Raw genomic sequence first — 19,986 nt, 5'->3', positions numbered from 1 at the left:
AATTGGAGTAAAGGGAGTCATTGGAACTCAAAGAAACTGATTGAGCAGATTAAAGGGGAGATAAAGGAGGTTAAGGAGAACAAGCCTAGTGGATACAAGATCAAGCTAGCAGGACTTAAAAGGAGGCTGACTGATGCTTATAAAAGAGAAGAGTTATACTGGTGCCAAAATGCAAGGGTAAAATGGTTAAAGAAAGGTGATAGAAACACAAGCTTCTTTCATGCAACTGTTGCTGGTAGAAGGAAACAGAATAGAATAAGTGTGTTGCAGAAAAGGAGTGGGGAATAGTGTGAGAATGTGGAGGAATCTAGTAAGGAGATTATAGATTATTTTCAGGAGATTTTCACCCCAGGAAATCCAGTGGATTTTGTAGAAATTCTACAGGGCGTGCCACAGACAATCACCTCAGAGATGAAAAGGACGCTGACCAAGCCTGTTATAGAGCAGAAAATCAGACAGGCTGTCTTCTCCATGCAACCAAACAAGTCCCCAGGACCAGATGGTATGCCTCCTTACTTTTTCCAAAAATTTTGGCAAATAGTTAAATCTGATATAGTGAATGCTGTGCAAAGCTTTTTCTGCTCTGGTCACCTTCTAAAATCCATTAATAAGACCTTGATAAGCCTCATCCCAAAAACTGAGTCTCCCATTTCTATCATTGAGTATAGACCTATCAGTCTGTGTAATGTCCTCTATAAGATCATCTCTAAAGTGTTGACTAGCAGGTTTAAGAGTGTGCTGAATATCTGTATTAGTGAGTCCCAGTCTGCCTTTGTTCCTGATAGACAGATATTAGACAATGTCCCTATTGCTCATGAATGTGTCCATTTTTAAAAAAATAAGAGAACTTGGAGGAATGGCTATATGGCTATCAAATTAGACATGTCCAAGGCTTATGACAGAATAGATGGGTGTTTCCGGCAAAAATGATGCAGAAAATGGGCTTCTGTCCAAAGTGGATTCAATGGATCATGAACTGTGTAACTAGTGTCACTTATTCTGTGAATATTAATGGGAAAAAAAAGGGTTTTATCAAGCCTACCAGGGGTTTGCGACAAGGGGACCCCTTGTCCCCTTTTTTGTTTCTGATCTGTGCTGAGAGACTGTCTTATTTGATTAGACAAGCTAACTCACAAGGCCTGTTAATAGGAATGAGGGTGGCTAGGGGGTCCCCCAGATTATCTCACTTTTTTTTTTTGCAGACGATTCACTCATTCTCTGCAAGGCAAATAGAAAAGAGACATGCAAATTGAGGAGAATATTAGAGGTATACAAAGAAACTTCGGGTCAACTAATCAATATGGAAAAGTCATTATTGCTATTCAGTGGGAACGTGGGCCATAGGCAGATAGATGAGGTAATGAGGGAATTGCATGGAATGAGGTGGGTGGTGCAAAGCAAGTACCTTGGACTGCCTTTGGTCATTGGGAGGTTTAAGAGACAAGTTTTTGACTTTATAAGGCAAAAAAAAATAGCTAGGCTGAAGGGGTGGAAGGAGAAACTGTTGAGCCCAACTGGAAAAGAAGTACTACTGAAGGCTGTGATCATGGCACTGCCTACCTATGTGATGTCTGCCTGTTTGCTGCCAAAGACTTTGTGCAAGAAAATATGTTCTGAGATGGCAAGGTATTGGTGGGGACAGAAGGATTATGAGAATATGATTCATTGGTTGAGTTGGGGGAAGCTAACTGAGGTTAAAGCAGTAGGGGGGCTGGGTGTTAGGAAATTGCATGAATTTAACTTGGCTCTGTTGGCAAAGCAGCTGTGGAGAATTTTGACAAAGCCAAACTTGCTGATGAGCAAGATTATGAGGGCCAGATATTTTAAAGGACGATCCATCTGGAGGACAAAGAGTGAAGGGGCTGATTCATGGTGTTGGAAGAGTTTGATGCAGGCTAGAAATCTGTTAGAAGTGGGGCTAAGGAAGCAGGTAGGTGATGGTAAATCTACATATATCTGGAAGGATAAATGGCTTCCAAACACTGAGGATGGAAGGGTAAAAACTAGAAAGGGGGAGGGGGTAGAGGTGCAGAGAGTGAGTGAGCTTATCAAAGATGGGGAATGGGACAGAGATTTGATTAAGCAGATTTTTTATCAGGATGAAGGAAGGAAAATTATGGGAATTCCACTCAGTTTGGAGCCTAGGAAAGACAGGTTGTATTGGGCATTCTCAACCACTGGGGTCTATACAGTAAAGTCTGGATACAATTTGGCTAAGAGCAATATAAGGAGGGGGAAGCAAGGAGAGCAAGAGGCAGGAACTAGTTGCAGGAAAGAAGGGGCAACACAGAACTGGAACTTCCTCTGGGGGCTGAATATGAAATACAAGTTGAAGCATTTTGTCTGGAAATGTCTGCAAGACATTTTACCTGTGAATGCAGTAATTAAGGACAGGAGCCTGAAAGGGGATCATATGTGTAAGGGGTGTAGGGAGAATGTAGAAACCATATGGCATATGTTGTTTTTCTGTAGAAATGCAATGAATATATGGAAAGTTGCCCCAGTGAGTTGGGAAGGATTGGAGGAACACAGAAGTAAATTTTGGTCATTGTGGGAAGAACTAGAGGGACCTGTGAGTCAGGAGAAGGGAAGAGAATGTATTATACTGACGGTCAATTTACTGTGACAAATCTGGAAATCAAGGAATGAGAAACAGTTTAATGGTCATGACAGAAATCCGTTAGTAGCAGTGAGTAAGGCAATGGGGGAATGGAGGGAATTTCAGGACGCTCAAGAAGGGGAGTTGGAAGTTCAAGGAAGTAGTAAGTATGAAGCTGAGGTGTCGAAGGGGTAGAGGCTACCTTAGGAGAGTTGGGTCAAGATAAATACAGATGCTACATTACAGCAGAAGGAAGGATTGGCGGGGTGGGGAATGGTTGCAAGGGACTGGCAAGGAAAAGTTCTGAAAGCCTGGGCAATACCAAACCTTAGCTGCTCAACTCCAAAACTGGAAGAATCAATGGCGTTACGAGCAGCCATGTTGCTGGCAAAACAACAAGGATGGACGAAGGTGATGTTTGAATCGAACTGCTTACAGGTGGTGGAAGAGATTAACAAGGAGCAAACCAATGGGATAGGCTCAGTGGTGTTATATGATATCAAGGAACTTAGAACAAAATTTTATGATTGTTGTTTTACTTTTACTCGAAGAGTAAACAACTTTGTTAGCCATAAACTTGCCAAATTGGTAATTAGCTTGAAAGAACAAACTGAATGGAAGGATATCTTCCCAGATTGGCTGCCTGCGCTGGCGCAAGCAGATATTAAAGGCAGTTGCCCATCCTTTATGTAAAGGTTTACGTTTATTAATAGAATGATGCCGTTCTTTTGGACAAAAAAAAAAAAAAAAGAATTAGGCTTCAGAGGTAGTAGTAGAACCCAATTACTGAAATCTTCTGCCATTTTTCAACTCTAATAATAACTGGTGTCTAATTTTTCAACTCAAATTGGTATTCAATTTAATGCCGATTGGTGATGATGTGCAAGAATGTCAGGCCACAGTTAAAATTGCCTGGACGAGAAATAGACAGAGACAAGTGGAGTTGCAACAATCAAGCTGAATTCTTCAGTGTTCAATCATCTTGACGTCGTCTAATAATTTATTATTCTTCAGGGTAGTATTTGGTAGCACAACAATCGAATACACTATTAACTGCTATATAGTTCCATGTTATTAGTGACGTGTGATTGATTCTTAAGACGGTCTCGTGTAATTGTTTGTCGTTTCACGTACGTTCTGTCTATACATCACCACCTTTTCTCAGCCTTGCGGCCATTGGAACTCCACTTTAATTCGTCATTCTACTTTCTTCTACATATACCGTAAGTGACTTCGGAAAAATTACATACCCACAGAAACGAAATACCCGTTTTACAGCATATAAAAAAATGTCCTCCTATTCCAAAATGAGCCTGACCCCAGAAAGCCTCCCAGAATTCACCGACACCGACACCAACAGCCTTTTCTAGATGATAACAAGCGGCAGAATGCGCAACAATGCTTTAAGGATTTCAATCCAAAGAAGGCGCATATTTCATATCAACAATTAAAAAAAAAAAAAAAAACCAAACATTTGAATGTGAGTAAAACTTGAAGAGACCGTAATTTGGTCAGGGCATTAGGATTTAGGGGGGTAAGTTGTAATTAATGGACGGTTTAATTAACGATGATAAATAATGAACGCATGGTCTGTAGGGACTATTGCATCTTTAACAGATTAATGTTTGCTTTTCATGTCTGGTTTTCCAAGCAAAATTGGATTGTTTGGTTTAGGTCTTAAAAATTGTCTTGCTGTAAAATTGTGAATCTTTTGATTAAACGTTGCTCATGATATGGTGGGGCTATTTGGTGTCTCTTTTAGTGAATTTTATGGTGAGGTTAAGATCTGTTGCTAATGAAGAGGAATGTGCTGGCGCGGTTGTCAGAGGAGGTGGTGAAGACATTTCTTCACCAGGCAAGACTGAATGGGCATCAGAAGAACTTCTGGAATTTGTTGTGCACATGAAAAATGGTGATAAATCTGTTCTGTCTCAATTTGATGTTCAGGCTCTCCTGTTTTAATATATCAGACAACTTTTATGTATACGTAAATGGTATACTTGGCTCTTTCTTTTGAGCGACTACCAAACAATTCTTGTATAATACTCCAATGACTTTATTCTTTTGAATTATATATAGCATCGTATCAACCATTAAAAAATATTTACAATAACAAATGAAATCTTATTAACAAGTCTAAAGTTTCCACGCCTTGCGTGGGAAGTCATTACCTAGTATATATATATATATAAAAAGCGATGGAAACTCATCCCAGACATTACAAATTCGAAGAAATTAACGAAAGACAATAATGCATGAATACCACAACCCACAGGATCGACCGTCTATGATCTCCTGACTTAGGATAAAACTAGCCAGCTACATGACAATTCCACCTATCCACACCACTGGAATTGGAGCTGATCATTGGCTTAAATTATCAAATCTAGTGCTGCTGGGAACCGGCAGGTATGTTCTGCTGCCCATACTGCTCAGCCCTGTCCTTCATCTCCCTAGCCTTAAGAGCCAGCTTTTGCCTTGCCCGGTCCAGCTGGTCCGCTCCCGGCGGGTTCTTCCCCGTCACGTACCTGTAAATCCAGGACAGCACGCTCAACGCTGCCACCCCAAACCCTCCCGAAGACAGGAACCCGGTGACCAGCAGAAACACCGTGATCCCCGCGGGGACCAGCACCGGGCTGAAAATCACCAGCAAAGGCGTGGCCAGAGCTAGTGCAATCACAGTCCCAGCTAGGATCAGGCCCGAAAGAACCAGAAGCGACCCACCAGCCGTCACCGCGGTGGCCGCCTTGACCACCTGGTGGGATAGCGGCTGCTGCTGACGAATGTCCGCCATTGAGGAGGAAGAGGAGGAGGATTCCTAAGGCGAAGGGACAAGCGGATGGTGGGAATTGAAGTTTTTGTTGTGTGCTGGGGGTGAGAAAGGAGAGGGGATGGTGGGGGCTAATATAGAAAGAAGGGGACGATCGAGGAGGTGGTGGGGATACGTGTTGAGCGGGGAGTTGGCACGTGTTGGAGAGCTTGACATGCAGGGGGCTGCATGCAGGAAAGATGGCGTTGTTTAAAGACGCGGCATTTTTTGGTTGTACTCGTATCTGCAGCTGTTTTCGGTGTCCAGAAAGAAGCCAGAACGGACGGGCGGTCAAGAAACGGAGAAAGCCCGAGCCGAGGGCATTCTACTTTCTACTTTCTAGGCTTAGGCGATTCAGTGTGGTTGAGTGCACGGGTTTCTTCTGGAGCTTCAAACTCGCGAGTGCGCGTCCGTTGGACTGTTGTAGGATGGAGGATACCTTGCAATGAAACCCACCCAATAAGTCGAGGCCTAATAGTTCTCCCAATACAGATCCACGAACCTTTTGTTACAGTCCACAACGAGGCCCAGTCAAACGGTAAAATAGACTCTGGCCCAACATTAAATGGCAGGGCCGTCTCCAGTCTTGTGCGACTATTTTATGTTCCTGAGCCCCAACTAAATTAGTATTGGTTTTGACTCTCGAACGCCCTCCCTTTCCCTTCTCCCTTCTCCCTTCTCCCTTTTCCCTTTTCTAGACTTCAAAACCCACAAATTGGAAAAAAAAGGGTTGACAAATTGTATGATTATGATGTTCTCTGTTTTCAAAAACAAAAAAAAAAGATTCAATCCACAAAGTCGCATGAAATCGTTGACAAATGCTTTTAAGAGAAAAGCTAAATTAATGTAACTCGCTTGACAAACTTAGCTAATCAAATGCTTTTTAAGCAACCTGATCCGCTAAATCAATGTGGGTGAGACTGTATTTAATGCTTTTGTCTGCTGTCCCTTTTTTGGGAAGGGAACAATAATAGTAGTATATGTCAAAGCTTTTGATAATTGCATCTGTTTGCTTACCTCGTGGAAAAATTTAATCAACTTGGAGTCGGATTCACATTTGTCTCTATCTAAGGTCATCTGGCAACAACAAATTCCCGAGAAAAAAATCCACGGACAAGGGTGTGAAAATTTTCTCCACCTACCTGCGTTGGATAGATTACTCATTTTCCGCCAATAAAACGACTGGAGCACAAATAACAGCCATCTTCGACGTTGATGGTTGCCTCAGTCTTCGGATGAATTGGAAGGCAGTCGAAAACTTGGAAATACAGGTTAGCTAGCTATTCCCATTCGGACATGCTAGAAGAGAATGTTCCGTTACAAGCGCTTGTAAGAGGACGAGGAACTGGTTAGATAGTTTGGGAGGGACGAAGGAAGAGTAGATAAGAGATCTCGAATTCTAATCCTTTCACTTGGCACGAAAATTACTTTGTGGCTAGAAGACTAGACCTACTGACTACTTTTGTGCACTCTTTTTTTTTTTTTTTCTCCCCATTTTCAGCTAAAAGAGTGACTTTGGGAGTTTTTGAAGTGCAAAAGCATTAATTGACCAATACTAGTAGTATTTTATAATAAGAAAATAAAGAGAAGGGCAGTATCTTTGTAGCTGCGACATTAGAATAGATAAATTAAAGTTATTTTGCTAGAAAAATAAAGCATGTAATGATTTTCTTTTGTTCAGCGAGTGTGAAAGCAGATTGTGGAAGGATATTCCTCTCAGTTAACTTCTTTCAAGTGGAATAATTCCTTCTTAGCAAATGGATTAGAAGAGGCAGACTTGACCATGTATTAAGACTGGGGTGATGGATGGATGCCCGTAAACTTCAACCACCAGACTTTGAAGTTTGAACCCCACCATATTGCTGCTGACACGATTATCCGAACCTGGACGTTTCATGTCGCAGTTGTGTGCCCTTTAAATGCCTTCCATTGCACTGCGACCACAATATCTAAAACTTTAAGAAATTCCATTTTAAACAATTTCAGAATTTGTTGATTAATCCTTCTTTTTTTTAATTTCATACTTTGGATGGAAAATTTTGAGTTAGCATACCACATTAGCCTTTTAATTTACATAAATTGCAGTTAACCTTTCTTCTTTTTTTTTTTTCAGTATGAAAGGAGCGGGACTTCAGAAGAGTCGAGGGGATAGAGGAATCTGTGCTCAAGACCTCTAATACGTGAGATCTTAACCTGATTATTAGACCAATGTTTCATCGGCAAATTGCAACTAACCTATTTTGAATGGCACGCTCTAAATACCCGTCAAAGCTTAATGAGAAAGACAGAAATTAGAAGTCGGTAATTCTTATTTTCTAATGAAGATGAGCTGAGTAATGCAATGCAACGACCGATGAAGGATGCTTACAAAACGCTTCTACCCATACTGCTTCATTACGTTCCTTGAAAGTTTATAATTTTGACTCTCTAATAAACTTAATTGTATAAGGAAAACGCAACAAATTGAGATCTAGTTACAACTATAGGGACTAGATTGAAATTTTTTTAGAAGACTTTAAGACCGTTCAAGCAAATTTTCAAAGGAAAAGATAAAGTAAATCATTTCTACACGTGAGCGTAAAATCACGTGTAGAAAAGATTTAGGGTCCGTTTGTTTCAATGTAAAATTTTTTCCTAAGGAGAACATTTTCAATGAAAATAATTTTCCTGAAAAAATTTTCATTTTCCTTTATTTTCAGGTGTTTGGTGCAATTTTATGAAAATGCACCACAAAACTAAAACCTACAAGAAGAAGATTCCCCAGTAGAATCCCTCCAACTACCGTCATCGCATGTACATTGGATCTACCATCCCAACCAGAGATTCATCCAATTTCCAAATCTGTCAAACTCCATAAAGGAATTCATAATTTCTCAAACCAATTACACATCATACCAATGAAGATTCAAATTAATAATATGTCAATAAAAATTACTTCTGTAATTAAAACCTTATAATTGATCAACCATCATATGGAAAAGCAGCTCTTGAATTTTGTTGCAAACTTTTCTGCACAAAAGTCTTCCTCCACTCTGTCTCCTTCACTTTTCCAGATTTCTCTCACCCAAAAACTTATCAAGACCTCTCTTGGTATAGATTTTCTACATCTCCATGGATGCATTGTTTATGCTGGCATGGGAGGAAAGGAGTAGGGTTGGCAAAGATGAGGATGAGGGAAAAGTGGTAGACAGTGGGGTTTTTCGTAGCAGGCGCAAGGATGGATTTTTATTAATGGTCTCAGTATTGGTATTTAATATTTGTTATGAGTATCTTAATAAGTAAGCCCTGAAATGGTTGATAAGCTTCATGAGTTTGATGGAAATCAACTTCCGTATGTCCGCTCCGTAAGTCATTTTACGTCCTGTAGTGTAAAACATTTTACACTGGAAAATATTTGCCTAACGTCTTCTACTGCCAAACACCAGAAAATCTGGAAAATATTTTCAATTCAAACAAAAAGACCCTTACCCTATGACTCACCCTTTTGTGCCAAATCAACAATAAACCTCATAACCTGTTGTAGCCTTTTCACAAGCTTTGCCCATTATTAAAAATGAAAGACTTTAACATTGGAAGAGAATATCCCTCGGTCAATGACCAATAGAAACGAAAGTCTTACCGCCTCAATTTCAGCCCATCATCTCATAACCGACAGGGATGAAAATCACTTCCCACCTTGAATCAAGTTTGTCCACTGGCTGAACTTGTTTGTTAGCGCAACCTTCAAATTCTTTTGACTCTTCTCACATGAAATTTCGAAGTCACAACCAATGTTTCTAAATTTAGAGCGAAGAGTGAACCGAACGAGCTTCTGATTCGTGGTTCAATCGGATTCCAATTCAAAGATTTAATTATTTTTTTTAATTTATTTTAGCATTAAAATTTTGAATAAACCGAGATATTTATTTTAGAAAATAAAAGAATTAGTGAAAATCGGTTGAACCTTCCGATTTTTGTCGGTTCATTGGATTTTTGATCGAATTTGATTGATTCAATTGAATTGTTGAGTTAATCATTGAATCGGACTCAAAGCATAATTGGTTCACGGTTCAACCGGTGGTCAGTTCGATTATCAAAAAATTGGTCCTAACAACCATATATTAGGGAAATGCCTGACGCCAACCAAAAGAAATATATCAGAATAAATTGAAGAAGAATGAAACAACCGCTTGACAGCATTGAAGGAGCTACTTTGTTAGTACTTATACTAAAACATGCCTGTGTTGCGTTGCTGGAGTTTGCTGCAATTCTGTGCCATATTATCAAGAGATATGGAAGAAAAAGAGTGTTAGTTTCTCGCGTGGTTGAAGAACATTGCTTGATGGGCATGAGAGATTAATTGATATAAATCTCACTAAGGGATTGTATCGATATAAAACTCTGTAATTTGTTTAACGGGTTCAAGGAAATTTTATTTGATAGATAATTATATCCTTTTGATAATTTTACGGTGATTAAAGCTTGCAATAGGTTACTAAGTTTCATTGATGATGTGGCATAAAATGGTGAACGGTCAATGTAGAGGGGGTTTATATTGACTGTATCAAAAATATTTACTTAAAAAGAATTATAAATAGATATATGCATAGAATTGATTTTCTATATACTGACAGTGACAGTGTATAAATTATTAAATTTGAATACATGATCAATAATCTAAATTTAAATTTAAAATGTAAATTTTACATATGTTATGCATCAAATAGTAATAGCATATACATTATTATGATATATAATATTGAATTTTTGTATATTATGCGTTCGTACTTTTTTCTACTCTTTTGGAAAGACACGAGTACTTTTCACTGAAATCGATAAACTTAATATCTAAGCTAATCCTGCGGGAGAATCCGAAAAAGGCGATAACTTTTGGCAGGACAAGAGTACAAGCACGGAAATTTTGGTTGCAAACAGTACCATATCACCAACAGTCCTCATATTGGTGACAGGTGGGACTTGAAGTTTTAACGCCCTTCACCGACTGAAATCTTCTGGTTTTCGAATAACTGTAATTTATAACTTCAATTTGACGCAATCATATGATGGCGGAGTGTCGGTCTTTGCTGATTGTCCACATTTTCAATGATTATTTACGTGATGAGTTAGCAACGAGTTAGTCAAAGTACCTCATTACCAATCAAGGGGAAGAAGATGAATGAATACGGAATCATATATAAATTATAATACAGATTGACAAATTTCCTCAGGCCTATGTGATTTCGGAATGCAAAAGCTTGACTTTGGAATTTAAAATAACGAAAAGTCACAGCTTAAATGTTTACTACTGAATATTGAATCACCATATATGGCTAATATAAGTTGGTTCAATTAATAAGGACGGATCACTTCTTCACAAAATGTCGTATGTTTGAATCCATCTGCTAATAGGAAGGTTGTATTGGTAAGTGATTTATAAGAATCTCTATATACGACCTATAGTTTCGAAAAAATGCTCTAATCTGTGGTGGTAACCGGAGGCGAACTCATACAAAAAAAAAAAAAATCACTACATATGCAATGTAATAGTAAGGTTCAATTTTATCTGTACTTTTTTTTTTTTTGAAAGAGTTCAAGGTCCAAAATCCTGATATCACCTGTAAGGAAATTCACATTCCGTTTGTATTAAACATAAACTAACAAGTTAGAAAACTTACATATCCAAAATGGAATGAATTTTGTTTGGAAAATGTGTCAATTGTAAAATCAATTGTTTATACCTATTTATTGTTGATAAATAACAATAATTTCATTCAAAATAAGGAACCCAAAGCGGAAACTAAAATTAGCAAATATGCAAAAATTCATAAGAAGTCGGGTAGATATGGTTAAGTTAAAGGTCAAGAGCTCAGTCAAAACTTCAGAATAAATGTAATCGTAATATATACTTATGAGTTAATATTATATATATATATATATATATATATATATACATATATATGTATGTATGTATGTATGTATGTACATTAACAGTATACACAATATCACGATTTGATTCAAGATACATATGCACAATTTGGATTACAAGTTATCATGTATTTAGTAGTGATAGTGTATACATTGTTAATATATAAAAAATTGATCCTATACTTTTATCAATTATATGCCAGAAAGGCCTCAGTCAAGTTATTGTAAAAAATAGAGGTTTCAAAGTTAACCTCATTAAATGTGAGTTATAGTGACATAGCCTACCTACATATCTTAGGTTGCATTTGATAAAATTAAAATTTGAAAACTAAAATCTTAAATTTGAATCCATTAACTTATTGAATTGTTAAATACCAAATATGATACATTTGAATGTATATCACATTAAGTGAATAGTTTATCATTTATTTTTGGAGCAAGTTTAGCCTAGAAAATTTAACGTCACTTAATTAATTCAAACGTTCAATTTTTTGTTATTAAACGTGTGTCAAACATCTTTTTTTTTTTTTATATAGAACAAAAGTCAATATTATTAATAAACCAATTAGAAATCGTTAGCACTGACAAAGAACGCTACACTAATGACAGAAAATACATAGAACATGTTACAAATATATTTTATTAGAAAATTTATTAGATTTAACAGTTACAAAATATAAATGATTACACTCTGGATCATAAAACATAATACCCAACCAATTGCACATACTACTCCATAAATTTTTGTGCATGTCTATTCCCTCAAATTCGCTATCCAAACAGTTCAAGTTCAAATTTGATATTGAAAACTAACGAGAAGATTTAAGAAATTTCAGACCTAGCATATATATTTGAAAAACTCTTTAAGGAAAAAATAGTAAAAATTAAATAAAATTCCCACTAAAATAGTCTAAGAGAGAGAAAAAAAAAACTCTCATTAGTAAAACGCTCAGAGAGACAAAACTTTCACTAGAATACCCTAGCGAGACTTTATTAAACATAAAAGGAAAAAAAAAACAAACGAAAAGAAAATTAGACCTTGACTTTATAAACCTTGGCCTTATCGGCATCATACTAATTGTGGATTAGATTGCAATATTGCTAAAATGTTATGTTGTAAACTATTGATATTGATCATATCATTATAAATTGATTATAAGAGCAAATCTTATTTATACAAACGATATATATATACTTTCACCCTTATGAAAGTGTATGCACAAAATTAGAAAGTAGAGGGAGCTGGAGCGGAATTGAATCAGGACCTCTAACTTTTAGAATTTTAACCTTAACCATTATATTAACATCTCCTTGAGATGACTCTTTAATGTCATCAAACTGATCAACAATTTTAGCAACAAATTTACTGAATGTTCATTTTGTTAGAGCCTACAAGACAGCGCAGCCTTTCATTCCGCTACGCCAATTGATCCAAATGCCTGTGTGTTTGCTCTTTCATTCTGTTCGTTGTAGGTTATGGGTGGGCGTATCAGGTCGCGGTTTTCCTGCGCTACACGTGTGCGCGTGTCAACTCGCAAAAAGCAGACGAGAATATGGCCGCCCTTGCGCATGATTCTAGACCACGTCATATTTGCTTTGAGACGGTACGCTTCAAGTGTGAGGAGACAAAACAGTAGAACTCTGCAATCGTAGGAATTAGGATTAAGAATGTGCGATTATGATTCTTGATGACTCAGTAAAAAGTTCAGGAGGATAGAAAGTTCACGATATTACAAGGCGACAGCCAATGCCACCGACATACCATGCGATGTTGATTCATATCACCTGCCTGTAACTATCTTCATGTTCTTTTGGAATTGGAAAAAAAAAAGGGTTTTAAAAGTTACTGGGCTCTGGCCGGCACTGCTGCACCGAGAGCCCAGAAAGAACACAACGTATTACGGACTGGCAACGGAATTGGCCCAAAAGAAAAACTGGATTTGGACAGTCCTTTCTTTTTTCTTTTTTCTTTTTTTGGGGGTGGGTTCAAAACAGTTATTAGTTAAATTACTCGTTTTGGTGAAGCAAAATGAGACACTGCAAGTGAATTAGTAGTAGTGTTATTAAGTAACAATAATCTGTCAAGAGGAGAGAGGTGGCATATTGGAGGAATGGAAATACGTCGTTACATTTCAGTATTTCACCAATGCTTGAGCTTCAATTGTTTACACGGCCCCTGGGAATTTAAAAGGGCCAAGCAAAAAACTCAAAAAAGAAACGGGGAAAAATTTAATATTCACACATAACAAAGCAAGCCCTAACTTTTTTTTATTTTTTATTTTTTTGGTTTTTTGTTTTTTTTTTTTTAAAACTTTCCACGAAGTACAACTCAAATTCAGCTTACCAGTAGCTGCTCGCCAACTGGCACATGCGTCTTTTGACAATTTACTCGATACGCATTCGATTGGCTCTCAACTTCGGGCTCGGGCTCGGCTGAAAGTTCAGCCGCAACAACTTTCCTCCTCCGCTTGGGCGATGGCGAGGGGGAGCCGCTTTCCGAAGCCGATGAAACAGATGACGATGATGAGGCAGCCTGCTCAGGCGACCTTCTCTTAGCTGTCACCCTAACCGGTTCCGGCTCGTTCAAGCCAACTCTGTGAGGGAAATTCAATAGAGCCTTTGAACCCCTCATCCTATAAGCCGCTCTGTCGTAAGCCAACGCCGCTTCCTCAGCCGTCTCATAAGTACCAAGCCAAACCCTGGCGCCATTCTTAGACGGGTCCCTGATCTCAGCCGCGAACTTTCCCCACGGCCGTTGCCTCACGCCCCTGAAATGCCTACCTTTCGGTTGCGCCGCTCCGGCGGCCGCAGGAGGCGGAGCCGAACAGTGATCAGCAGCAGGCGAAGTGGTAGCCGGCTCCGTCGCATCACTCGGCTCAGCTTTAACTCTAACGTCAACGCTGACGTCACTAGAAGCTGTCAAATTAAACGGGCTCCATCCAACGTTAACGGCGTCCCGTAAAATCCAGTAAATTACCATGTCTTCCGGGTCGTCGACCTTAAGAGGCAAGTCGCCCCAGGTTTCGGTTAAGCAGGGCACAAGGCTACTGAAGCTGCAGCTCCCTCGATAAGCCGGAAATTCACCGGAACTATTCGCCGGTGGGAGTTCAGCGGATATCGGATGGTACATGGTACTCCAATAAATTATGGGTTCTTACTATTTCCAATAATCCAAACAAATACTAAATGAAGTAGCTTTTGCGCGAGCTCTTTATTATTATTTCACAAAGTTATACTAGCGCGGTACTGGAACAAAGAGAAGAAGGGAGGAGTGAGGAGAAAAGGAAAATTTGAACTTCTGGGAAGGAAGGGAGGAGGGGGGTTTTATAGAAGTAGTATAGTGGGGAGGAGAGAGAAACAGATGCATGAACCTTGTGGGAATTGATTTTTGTGGATTAGCACAAGCAGATATATTTTGTCTTTTTGTGATTCCTTATTTAAAAAAAAAAAAAAAAAAAAAAAGTTTTCTCTGAGGAGGTTCGTTGAAACTTCATTATAGCGCAAGTGGGCAAGTTGATGGCAGCGTGTTTTGCATCACGTGGATGATAAGGAATCCACACTGAGTGACGTCAGTCGACGACACTAGCATGACTCACCAACACTTAAGCAGCACTATGCTAACTAGTCCTCAGTGCACACCCATTGTTTGTTTGTGCAATCAAAAAATTGTACATAATATTTATATTTATATATTTTAAATAAAATTTTTATTACTAAAGTAAATTTTAATCTTTTAAATATTATTTATAAAATAATTTTATATTGATAGTTATAATGTTTGTAGGAATAGTTATGTTGAAAATATATATTTAAATAGTTAAAAATAAAAATAATCATGATACTTATAAGTAGTTAATCTCAATGTTAATCCCAAATCCCTCCCTAAGACTTTATATATGGTATAGATAAATTTTAACTCCAAATTCCTTTCTCCGCCTTTATATATAGTATAGATATGCGCTATGGAGGGAAAATCATTACAAATAATCAACAGATATAAGTTTGTTCTTTTTTTTTTTTTTAATGCCGCTTGCATATGAAATAATGAATTTTCATTTCTTACGTCTGTCATATATGAAATGATAATTTTTTGTCCCTCACAAATGAAAAATACACATTTTTAGCCCCTCATCTTCTTTCTACTCACATTTTTTGTTGAAAAAAAAAAATCACGTACGTCTCATGCTTCATAAACTTTTGGAACAAAATTGGAAGATTGCAAGGAATAAGGGAAAAAACATCCCTCACATTTCTTTGTTCCTCATCCTATTTTCCTAGCCAAGAATGTAGCAACAATCGTGGCTACCTTTAGCCATGCTGGCAGTGTCACCATAGCCCATCACCGGTTTAGGCCACTAAATTTCACGAACACTCAACTTCCTACTCATATTCGACCAGCCAATTTTTTTTTTCTATTTTTTCACCCACATTTGTTCATTTTTTGCAAAGGATAATATCGAGATCGATTTCTACATGAAAATTTGAGTGAGGAGTTAAATTTTTGTGACCAAAAATGGTAGGCAGTAGACGGTGATACCATTAGCACAACTGGCGGAGGTAAGCAGGGCTGCTGCTGCATTATTGGCTACAAACATGGGAGAGACATTTTTTCCCTTTTACTTACGATATTTCAATTTTTCTCATAAAAATCGTGAGACTGAACTGCACATGATTTTTTTTTCTGACAAGAATATAAATAGAGATGAGTCGAGTGACTAAAAATATAAGTACTTTTTTTCATTTGTAAGAGATGAAAACTCACCATTTCACATCAAAGGGACACGAAAGGTACTAAACAATATGGGAGGATGAAAAATCATATGTGCGGAATGTAAAAAGTACAAAGTTTATATGTGAGGGATTACTTATATGATTTTTTGGTATATGCATTTGGTCCGTCGTAAATTTCAATTTAAATTTTGATATATTGTATCAAAGTTGTTGTTCTATGCATATACTACATTAAATCTTAAAATCCATTTGAGTTGCACTTTTTGGACGTTTCTGAGAGTTTTTATAGAACAATAACATTTTAGATGTATATCAAGTAGAATTAATAGTGAATGAAAAAATATGTGGAGTGAATATTTCTAAAAGAGCCACAATAAATTTGCTCCACAGAAACCGGCAATCCAAGCAATGCTTATTGAATCTATTTTTTTTTTTTTTTTTTTTTTGTTGATAAGAGAACCTACGGCCACTATCCGAGAGTGCGCATTAGATAATCCTCACCCTGTGCGATAGCTCCCCAGCCATAAGAAGGATAAGAAGCACTAGACAAGCCTTGTACGACGACCAAATGTTTCAATAGAGATTCGAACCTGAATTGACAGGAAGATATAGACATCTACTTTGTTGATCCATTTCTAACAACTAGTAACGGATAAGTATGGCATTTACACCATGAATCTAGCGGAATTACAACCTGATGGTCCTAACTTCTCTCTTCTTGAATTTTCAAGGAGATTATTTGAAATAATTATTGTAACACTTTTGATGATATTCAATGTATGCGAGATAAAAAATAATTGAAAAAGTAAAACGTTGTATATGCAATGCAAGTAAAATAATTTAGAACAATTTTAGTAATCCAAACACACTGTGCAAGTTTTTTTTTCTTACCAAAGTATTCGATGCTCGCTTTAAAGCGCACAACGGTTGCACTCTCTCTTGTGCTTCTTTAAAACGTTGTTTTTCTTTTTCTTATTAAATTTGCGGCGGAGAAGATATTAATATTAATTATTATTGTTTTCGCTTTCTTTGGTGCCTTTCTGCTTTCCAGAAAAAGGGTCTGATGAATAGAAACCCACACTAATGGAGCTTCAACTTGCACGCACCAACAAAACCAGATCTGGTCATGTGTCCCGAGGATCTTCATCCATCTCAAAGACCGACATAAAAAGAATCGTTTATTGCCAGCCAAACGAGTTTTACACGTCAGTTAATCAAGACATTTATGGGCTATTACCGACTGGGTTGCGAATAAAATATGTTCCCCCTTCCTGCGTCACGCCTTATGCAACTAAAATGATTTAGCGACTTACTTCATTCTTTAAACCTGTTTTCCATGCTCCGCAGTTTATTCGTAAATGCAAGATAAAGAAGATTAATTATTGTGCGATATTTTGACATCCCTGATTAGCAGATTATAATATGGGCAAGCCCTTTTGTCATTATCGATAAAGCAGGTGTTTTCAAATTAATCCAGCATTTTTAATCGGCATGTATCCTCTTTAATCCATTCTAAAAGAAATATTGATAAAAAAAAAATATGAATGTAAAAGTATGAAGTAGGCAGGAAGCATCATCCTTCAGGCACCTTGGCCAGTAATTGGCGTTATCTTTCAGGTATAGATAAATTAATAATAATTTAAGATTCCAAGAACGTGCAGTTTTGCAAGAGCCATCCTTGATGTTTATCCACAATAATGGTGATCTGGAACCGCAAAGCACTTGCGGTGGTTTTATGCAAAAACGATGGATCACGCGCCACATCCACCATCATCCAGTGCTTCATCGGCCTTTTTAATCTCAATGATGACTACAAAAGTGCTGCCCATAATGAAAAACAGTAGTGGAAGTGAGCAATTTCTCAAGCAACGTAAATGTTGTTGTTGTTGGCTGTGGTATAACTTAAAGCTGGAAAAAAAAAAAAAAAAAATTTTACCCGGGGCAGAGCATATTCTCTCAGTTTTTCTTTCCCACAATTTTGATTCAGGGATTTGTGCGAAGTTTTCCTCAAGCGGCATATTACGCGCTACCTGAGCAAAGCGTAGAATGAAGCGATTAATGATCACATCATGTAGGTCATTCATATTAACCAGTTTACTTTGATCTCACTCATAAATTGTTCATTTCCCATTCATTCTCAAAAACTACGCCAATACCCATTATTTGCGTTTAAAGGGTCTTGAAATAACATATTATTATCGTTGTTTTTTTCCGCCTTATTTTGAAGTTATCCACTCGGAATAAGTTGAGGTCAAAACACTCAGGTCGTGTTTGGATTGCAATTTTTTGAAAATTTTATAAAAAAAACATATATTGTAACGATTTGATTTGATATATGTGAGATAAAAAAAGTAATAAAAAATTATATTCACGACAAATTTTCCGTATAGATTTTTTGGTGGGAAATCCTTTTCCAAAAGATTGCTTTTGACATCTGATTTTAGCTTGCAAAAATTAAGTTGAGAGAACCTGAAAAGTGTAAGTGTGTGTGCACGCACGCGCGTATATATATATACACACACACACACACACATATTCCCGAGTCTTCGTTTAACTTTCAAGAATGACTTGTTTTGTAGATAACACGAGCGCTGATTGAAGTTGGAGATTTGTAAGTGTTACGGCATATATCTTGATTTTTTTTTCAATACGATAAACCTACAATTATTCTATACTATGGGAAGAGGAGAATCCAAAGAGGTCAAGAAAAAATCGGAGGGAATTAAATCACCTATCGGTCAAGACAAGTGCACTACGCAATCGTCGCGGCATAATTTTTTTTCTTTCAACAGCGCAAAGAAACACACGCACACAACAACGTTGCGACATATACCTTGGTGCTTTTGAATGTTCGTTGCAGTAGAGTCAGGTAATAGCTTTCGATTACGTACTGCCTAGCAACGAAAATTCTTGGAATATGGAATTTAACAAGCAAGTAAAGGATGTTGAAGTTTAGTATGTGCTTTTTTTTTTGGTTAATTATTACCGGTTCTACTAGTTCCTGGTTAAATTGGTAATTGTGACTTATGAGTGTGTTATGACTAGTTGCTTTCCTGCCCGTTTTACGCTACCACGAAGGAAAAGGCGTTTCATGTCACTTGGGATTTTCGGTGACATGTTTTTCTATGCCAATTCAATATTATCTATAATATTGCGCCAAGTGTCTTGTTATAATTTATATTTTAATTTTCTAATAATTCAACTTGATTTGATTTAACACAAGTATAAATAATAACAGGATACTTGACATAATATTATAGGTGATATTGAATTGGTATAAAAAAAATGTTACCGAGGATTCCAAGTGATTTCATGCAGCTTGGATAGTGGATCCAGTGACTTCATGGAGGAGGAACTTAGAAGTGGAATGTGCAATAGTAGGCTGAAAAGAGCGCCACCAAAGACTCTTGAATATTGCGCCCTTAGCCCGTGACTTCGATGATACGAGACCAGGAAAGATTAACAAATTCCATGGAAAAAACAAAGCAGAATGGAATGGATATCCCCTCCTGTCCTGTCCCGTCCCGTCCCGTCCTGCTTTATTACTCTTAAAAAAAAGTTAAAACCAACTCTATTCATAGGAACCATCCACGTCAAAAGATCGTGCGATCTTTACTAGGTCGAGCCTTCCTGTCATCAATTCACTGAATAGAATTTTTCTATGAATCCCCTTAGATTGCTTTTGTTGGACCGATTTCTCGATGCTTCCTGCATCATTGAGTGTAAGTGCGTGTGTGTGGGGGGTTTCTACCGGAAGGAAGAAAAACTCTGTTCATCGGAAGATCATTCAATTCCAATTTCCATGGCCACGAGCAGCGCCCAGCAGATTTTCTCGTTTACAGAATCTTAATCCGACGACTGTGGACTTCCTGACGGAAATCAAATTATTTACTCTCGGTATCTTTTAAGTTGAAATGAAGTCGATATTTTTTTTCCCTTTGAG

The 19,986-nt window shown here is 37.6% G+C and overlaps 2 protein-coding genes across 2 annotated transcripts; both read right to left on the bottom strand.

Annotated features, from left to right (window-relative positions):
• Positions 1 to 4,702: 4,702 nt before the first annotated feature.
• On the bottom strand, positions 4,703 to 5,491 carry LOC140034246 (oleosin 1-like). The gene has a single exon (XM_072073673.1). The coding sequence runs from the start codon at positions 5,391 to 5,393 to the stop codon at positions 4,986 to 4,988; it is 408 nt and encodes a 135-aa protein (XP_071929774.1). The 5' UTR covers positions 5,394 to 5,491; the 3' UTR covers positions 4,703 to 4,985.
• Positions 5,492 to 12,565: 7,074 nt separating this feature from the next.
• On the bottom strand, positions 12,566 to 14,624 carry LOC113725208 (ethylene-responsive transcription factor 2). The gene is made up of 2 exons (XM_027248226.2): positions 13,657 to 14,624; positions 12,566 to 12,953 (listed from the first exon to the last, which is right to left on the bottom strand). Exons 1-2 carry the CDS (start codon positions 14,440 to 14,442, stop codon positions 12,924 to 12,926), a joined length of 816 nt encoding a protein of 271 aa, XP_027104027.1. The 5' UTR covers positions 14,443 to 14,624; the 3' UTR covers positions 12,566 to 12,923.
• Between the last annotated feature and the right edge of the window lie 5,362 nt (positions 14,625 to 19,986).

Source organism: Coffea arabica, chromosome 2c (assembly GCF_036785885.1).
Source record: "Coffea arabica cultivar ET-39 chromosome 2c, Coffea Arabica ET-39 HiFi, whole genome shotgun sequence".
In the NCBI taxonomy this organism is placed as follows: Eukaryota; Viridiplantae; Streptophyta; class Magnoliopsida; order Gentianales; family Rubiaceae; genus Coffea; species Coffea arabica.
This window is presented reverse-complemented; position numbering and strand designations above follow the sequence as displayed.

Coding starts and splice junctions, on each gene's coding strand:
- LOC140034246 (XM_072073673.1), bottom strand. CDS start 5,393: ATGGCGGACATTCGTCAGCAGCAGCCGCTATCCCACCAGGTGGTCAAG.
- LOC113725208 (XM_027248226.2), bottom strand. CDS start 14,442: ATGTACCATCCGATATCCGCTGAACTCCCACCGGCGAATAGTTCCGGT. Junction 12,954..13,656: donor CAGTTGGCGAGCAGCTACTG/GTAAGCTGAATT, acceptor CTACGATTGCAG/AGTTCTACTGTTTTGTCTCC.